Source organism: Dreissena polymorpha, chromosome 11, assembly GCF_020536995.1.
Source record: "Dreissena polymorpha isolate Duluth1 chromosome 11, UMN_Dpol_1.0, whole genome shotgun sequence".
Taxonomy (NCBI): Eukaryota; Metazoa; Mollusca; class Bivalvia; order Myida; family Dreissenidae; genus Dreissena; species Dreissena polymorpha.
This window is the reverse complement of record NC_068365.1, coordinates 83,811,715-83,818,577: the sequence shown is the minus strand read 5'-3', so window position 1 is coordinate 83,818,577 and position 6,863 is coordinate 83,811,715. Positions and strand designations below refer to the sequence as shown.

The 6,863-nt window shown below is 35.5% G+C and overlaps 1 protein-coding gene across 1 annotated transcript; it reads left to right on the top strand.

Annotated features, from left to right (window-relative positions):
• Positions 1-1,845: 1,845 nt before the first annotated feature.
• Positions 1,846-4,827, top strand: LOC127850044 (uncharacterized). Its single transcript, XM_052382775.1, has 5 exons — positions 1,846-2,263; positions 2,693-2,889; positions 3,136-3,262; positions 3,526-3,538; positions 4,568-4,827. The coding sequence occupies exons 1-4, from the start codon at positions 2,063-2,065 to the stop codon at positions 3,532-3,534; spliced, it is 534 nt and encodes a 177-aa protein (XP_052238735.1). The 5' UTR covers positions 1,846-2,062; the 3' UTR covers positions 3,535-3,538; positions 4,568-4,827.
• Positions 4,828-6,863: the final 2,036 nt, after the last annotated feature.

Here is a 6,863-nt window from a genome sequence, read left to right as displayed (position 1 = left end):
TGTTTATAGATTGGGGTCATGTTGGTTAAAAAGGATGCAAAATATAAAAGCAAAATGTCAAGGGACATAGAAAATATTTGAGGTGGTACGCAAACTTTAACATAGATTTATCAATAATATGCATATTCTAAGTAGAAAAAGGGCCATAATTCTTACAAAATCATTGATACAGTTGTCTGCTCTTGTTTATAGATTGGGGTCATGTTGGTTAAGAAGTATGCAAAATATTAAAGCAATATGTTGAGGGACATAGAAAATATTTGAGGTGGTACGCATTTAAGTTAAACATAGAGTTATCAATAATATGCATATTCTAAGTAGAAAAAGGGCCATTATTTTTACCAAATCCTTGATACAGCTGTCTGCTCTTGTTTATAGATTGGGGTTATGTTGGCATAGAAGTATGCAAAATATAAAAGCAATATGTCCAGGGACATAAACAAAATATGAGGTGGTATGCAAACTTTAACATAGATTTATAAATAATATGCATATTCTAAGTAGAAAAAGGGCCATAATTCTTACAAAATCCTTGATAAAATGGTCTGCTCTTGTTTATAGATTTGGGTCATGTTGGGGAAGCTGTTCATATTCAATAAGGTCAAGGTAATATAGTCATATAGTCATATTCTAATTGAAAGAGAACCATATTTGAAACATATTGATCGCTAATGTTTTAAAAAGGTTGTACTTTATAGTCTGAGTTGAGATATATTTTCCACTATCTCTTGAACATTTGTAAAGACATAAAACAAACTAATTAGATTTTATTTCATGTTTGATAGCAATAGCTTGGGTTGGATGGTTGGGCTATCCTTCAAAAATAAAGGAAATCAATATTTGTGGATTTTTTTTTCCGTGTTTCAAAGAAAAAAACAATAGATGTACATTATGTATTTGTCAGAAACACAATGCCGCCTATTTCACCACTTTGAAGCCATATATTTGACCTTTGATCTTGAAAGATGACCTTAATCTTTCTTGTGCAGCTCCATGAGATACACATGCATGCCAAATATCAAGTTGCTATCTTCAATATTGCAAAAGTTATGACCAAGATTAAAGTTTTGTGACAGACACACACACACAGGCAGAATGACAGACAGGCCAAAAACAATTGACCCCCAGCATTCAATCCAGGGACATACTAATTCTTTGACCTTTAAATGTTATCAGAAAGCAAACATGATACCAAATACCACAAAACAAAAAAACATTTCTAATGGTTCTTTTATCCAAAAACGTTTTAAATTCTTGGTTACATACTGTGCCTAGTTTAAACTTTTTTTTAGTGTTTAAGGTAGGCTGCCTCACATACAATTTGCACCAGCTTCATTTTCTGTGGTTGCTAGATGAGACTGGGCGTAAGGGCATATAATGCTCAAGCTCATTGTCTCTCTGTGGAAATGACTGCCTAACAAGAGTTATTACATTACATTCCCCATAAAAAAAATTGCTTTTATATTCTGTATTTTTTGTATCCCTTCATTAATACATGCAGCACAGACACTCTGAAAAGTAAATGGCATAATTATCCTAATGGTATAGTATTAACCTAGAACTTGGGAGGCCTAATTTTCCAAGGAACATAATTATTTGCACAGACACATGTCTGTTATATAGGACTTCGATTAATTTCTGTCACAAAAAACTAGAAGCAATCATGCCATACTTATGAAACATTGTCAATGGCATTAGTTAGATATGCAGAATGTTGTCCACAGGTTGATAACTAAACTGAAGAGCTTGCACAAGGTCTCCACAATAGCAAAAGGACAATCTCAATTTAGGTCCGGACAATTCATATAGAATAGTGTTTATGGCAATTCAAAGTAACAGTCAATATCTAATTCAGTAGTTCTGCCTAAGGCCAAACAAAAAAATAGTCTTGGTTCAGGGAACCCGACCGACCCTATTTTTTGCCCCCGACCCTAACGATTTTTTTAGTCCGCGGAAAAAAAATCCGTCAGCGATGTTTTTCTTCGGTACGGTATGGAACGAGTTTTACGTATAGCGCATTGTAGCCGATAACAACAGATCCATTCGTTTACGCTTTATAAACATGGCGGCGTCCACATCGCTAATGTTGGCAATAAACATCGAAAAATGTGACCACCAAAAAGGCTGTCAGCTGATGAGAGTTACTCCAACCTCATCAACAGCAGCTGACATTTTTAAAGAGCTTCATGGGCCGGTGGATCCACAACGATATGGGGTTAAATTCGTTGTGGGAACTTCGCTGGAAGGGACATCTTTCTGGGAGGTACTCGTCTTGTACGTTTATTAAACCGGACGTTTTTGTTACATTTTGAGAGATAACTTTTTATAATATGTCGAAGGGTTGATTTTCCTGAAATTTCATCGCAACACAATTCGGTTCACAAGTAATAGATTCAAACCAAAATATTTGCAAAATTCGATGTTAACATAGTTAACACCGGAATTGAAGTACAGTCAAGTTTATACCATTACCGGATTAGTAGCGTAATAAAGTTGTTCTGGGGAAAAACAATAAATGTTTTGAGACTTCTTTACACCAGTTTGATTAAATATTTTATTTCGCAGTTTTTATACATACTTGTATAAAAAATAGCAGTTCTATGTTTTTATTTGACAAAATTATTATTGTGTAAACGGTAGCAAACAGACAAACTTAATCTGCATGTATAAGTTTCAATTAAAAAAAATTCAGATTGACGGTTGCATCCCATTGTTTGAGGTTTCGGCGTTTGGTGTGAAGGTCCTCAAAATGACATGTACTACCTTACCAGAGGGAATATTGGCATCTTCCCTGGAGAAAATTTCGAACGAAGCAACAAAGAAAACCGTTGATGCCTTCCAGGTGTTAATGATGAAGGGGAAAGCATTGCCCACGAAAAAAGTGGCAAGGTATATTAAGATATTAAATTGCAAATGTAAAAAAATAAACATTTAATAATTTTCAAATCAATTAATACTTCATTTGTCTGTAGTTTAACTTTGTTGTCTGCTGTCTGCTGAATTTTTTAAACCCATGTGTTTCCGCCTATTTTTCATCTTTTAATTAATAAAATAAATTTTATTGAACATACCGGGTACACATCTTTGGTGGGTTTTAAAATGACTCTGTGTACTTTATTTTCCTGTTCCCTTCAGCTCTGGAGTACTGACGGGACTTAACCGGAAAGATGAGTTGTACAATGCCATAATAGACCTGTGCAATAGAATGGATACCAAGTTTCCAAGAGACAATGCAGTGACTGATGGTGGTTACTTTGTGCAGGTGAGTTTGATTGATGCAGTTTGTGCTATTAAAGAGCATATAGCAAAATGTAAAAACAATATTTTAATAATATTTCAAACACATTTTGATAAAAAATTATATATAAACAATTTGATTAATAATTAAAAAATAATCTTTAAATAGTTTGTTTGAATCTGCAAAAATCTCAAGTTGATATTGTATATTAATGTAAAAAAAAACTATAAAAAAATAATGAAAAAAAGCAGAAAATATTAAAACAATTATTGTTATTCTTTTTACAGATGGTGTGATTTGGTATTAAACTAAACTTTCATGATTTAAACTGAAGTGCAACCCTCTTTAGCTTCTTTATTTTAGGAAAGCTCTTTTAATATGTGTATCACACTATGAGTAGCATCAAACAAATACTTGTTAATTTTTGGGATATTATTTAATAAAATATGTTGGAGTTTGCAGACCCGAAACAAGTATAAATCTGACATGCTTGAAGCTACTCATTCCCATGTATACTCTTCTTTTACTCTTCTGTGCTTCCTTAATATATATAGTATTAATCATACTTATAGTTGGTGGCAGTGTTATACTAAATTGTGTACACGTGTTTTGTATTGTGCTGTGTATTAATATTAAACATTGAAAGAAGTCAAAGTATTAAATCTGTCGCTTTGATAAAAAATTTAATAGAAGCAAGTCCATCACCTACCGGTACTTATAAAACTGCAAATTTAATACCGCCTTAATATCGCTTTTATTCTTGATTTTTAAAAGAATGGTGCTTGTATTACTAAAAATACTAACAATATGGCATGGGAAACCTATTTGACTTCTATATTAAACTGGGATTTATTTATTTTTTATTTAGTATTCGTTTATTTAACCCTTTTATGCCCCCTAAGGGAGGCATTTAGTTTTTGAACCGTGGGCATTTGTCATCTTACAGTGACGGCTCTTGTTTAAATAAAATTTCATCATTTTTAAATTGAGAAAGTTACACATTTATAACATCTTATTAAAAGTATTTGGAAAATATATAATATTAAATTATATTAGGAAATCATGTTTGTACTATTAACCCTTTGAGCCCTGGAACCGGATTTTGAAGGCCTTTGCAAACAGTTTGGATCCAGATGAGACGCCACAGAACGTGGCGTCTCATCAGGATCCAAACTGTTTGCTATTCTGATAGTATTCTTGGAAAAAAAATCGAAGAAAATGCTTATTTTAGTAATTCAGCAGACGACATTTTAGCAGACGACTAATTTCCCAGCATGCAAAGGGTTAAAAAGGAAATACAATATTTCTTTCGTATTGTTGCAATTTCAGACTGTCTGCAATGCATTGTGGTACAAAACAAACCAGATGGACACGATTAACATCACCTCCAAAAAGCAGAAAGATGTACAGCCTGTCCCAGACCTGTTTGAACAGTTTGACGGGTACAATGACACAAAAAGGAAGAAGCAGAAATCCGAGCCGATGACCAGTAGCGGACTTCAGAGTCATGCGGAATGTTTATTCAGTTTATTAGAGAAACCTTACGTAAACTCTACAACAGGAAAATGGCCAGAGCTTCGTGCAAGTGTAGAAGCTTGAGCATCATGTCTGTCATCTTATGAACAATATTTAAACAAACAAGCAACTATAACTGCTACAAATAAGGAGCTGTCTTTTCCATGTAGGACTGTTGATCAGAATGCATCAGTCTTTCATTGTAAGAAATCAGTTTTATCTGTTGTTAAAGACAAATACACATTGCTTGACAAAGCTGTTGTAAGTTCTGACACTGAAAATCCTGTTTTATTTGATGAAAATCTGCATGTTGAAAAACCATTTGAGAATAGTATGCAAAAATTTCGTTTCTTTGACAGTTTGCAATTGAGTGTTCCTGTAGATGTTATTAGATTTTGTCCTGGGGGAGGGATTGGTACTACATATATTCTTTCCCAGGTACCTGAGAACAGGTCTGATTCTGAAATGATGACAGATGCAGCTCGGCTAGTGCAGAGAATGAGACCGTTTTTGAAAGAGTTTCATACAAGAGCCCAAAAAAAAGATTGTAAAAGGAAAATTTCCAATATAGCTAAAATTAAACCAGCCATTATTGATTACATGTAATCAGAATTAGCATTAGATGCTGCAGCCATGAGTCATCCAGATACACAACAGCAGTTGCATTTGATGTCTTTAGGTGAATGTGGGCTTGTGAATGATTTGCGTCACCTAAACCCTGGGTGCCCTAACAACAAGTATGATGTGTTTTTTGAGAAACTTTGTGAACAAGTACAACATATTGAAGCAGCAGATGAAAGACGCCATGGATCTGGAGTTGCTCACATGTCTCGTTGGATTTCACTGTCCGATATGATCGCGGAAACAGCAACTTCATGTCCAGAGGGAACTCCGATACCATCCAAAAGTCTAGTTCGCCTGCAGTTTACCCCTCGTAACCCATACTCATCCACTGCCCTCACAATTACTTCAAGAATACCTATCCAATACAAAATCCAGCGAAGGCAACTTAGAGCACAGCATCCTGATGATCATTACTGTGCTGCTCTCTTCAAATATTTGAAGTGTAGGTCGATTGAACTGAAAGATGATTGTCTGTTTTTTTGCGTGGATGACAAGGCTAAGGTACCTGTTGGTGAACCTCACAGGCCTATCTCTACAGGTGTAAGAGGTCGTCAAAGCATTGCACCTATTGATGCTGAATTGTCAAGTCTAGACCATGATATGAAGGCTACCTCTTTGACCCCAAGTGTTGCATTGCTGTGTTCCATACCTGACTCTGTCCAGCAGTCCTTTGTAAGGGGACAGGTGACGGCGTTTGTTAATGATTCTGTCACCCAGTCCGCATCACCAATCAGACATGCCATGAACATCAGGAAGATAGTGCAAAGAAACCAGGCAAACCCAAAGGTTCTCTTAAAGTACACTGACGGCGGCACAGATCAAAGAAATACATTAGAGCAAGTGAAATCCGCCAACATATGTCTTTTTAGAGAACTTGATCTGGATATGCTCATAACAGTAAGATGCGCTCCAGGACAAAGCTATGTGAACCCTGCGGAGAGAATAATGTCTATACTCAATTATGGTCTCCAGAACGTAGCCACTGAAAGAGAAAGGCAAGATAATGAGACAGAATTAAAGCTAAAAAGATGTAACAGTGTAGCCTCAATAAGAGAGTTGCTAAGAAAACACCCAGAATTGCTTCCTAAGTGGAAAGACTCTATTGAACCTGTTCAGGCGTTGATTGAGAATAGGTTCAGAAAACTTAAACTGAAGGAGGAACCAATTCAATGCATGACCCCACCTACAGATGATGACCTCGACCTTCTTAAAAGGCATTTAAGAGAGCTTTTCCCAGAATTAGACCTGGAAAGACTGCAGAAGGCAAACACAAACAAATGCGCTGCGTATCTAGAGTGGAAGGAAAAACATTGTAGGGAAACCAATTACACATTCCAGATAAAGAAATGCAATGACACATCTTGTTGTGCACCAAAGCAAATGGAAGAAGAGAAACTAAAGTGGCTTCCAGAGCCGGAACTGGATGACACACGTGAACACTTTCTCCCTTACAAACAGGCAACAAATCAAGAAACAACAGAAAAAG

Coding starts and splice junctions, on each gene's coding strand:
- LOC127850044 (XM_052382775.1), top strand. CDS start 2,063: ATGGCGGCGTCCACATCGCTAATGTTGGCAATAAACATCGAAAAATGT. Junction 2,264..2,692: donor AAGGGACATCTTTCTGGGAG/GTACTCGTCTTG, acceptor AAAAAAATTCAG/ATTGACGGTTGCATCCCATT. Junction 2,890..3,135: donor CCCACGAAAAAAGTGGCAAG/GTATATTAAGAT, acceptor TGTTCCCTTCAG/CTCTGGAGTACTGACGGGAC.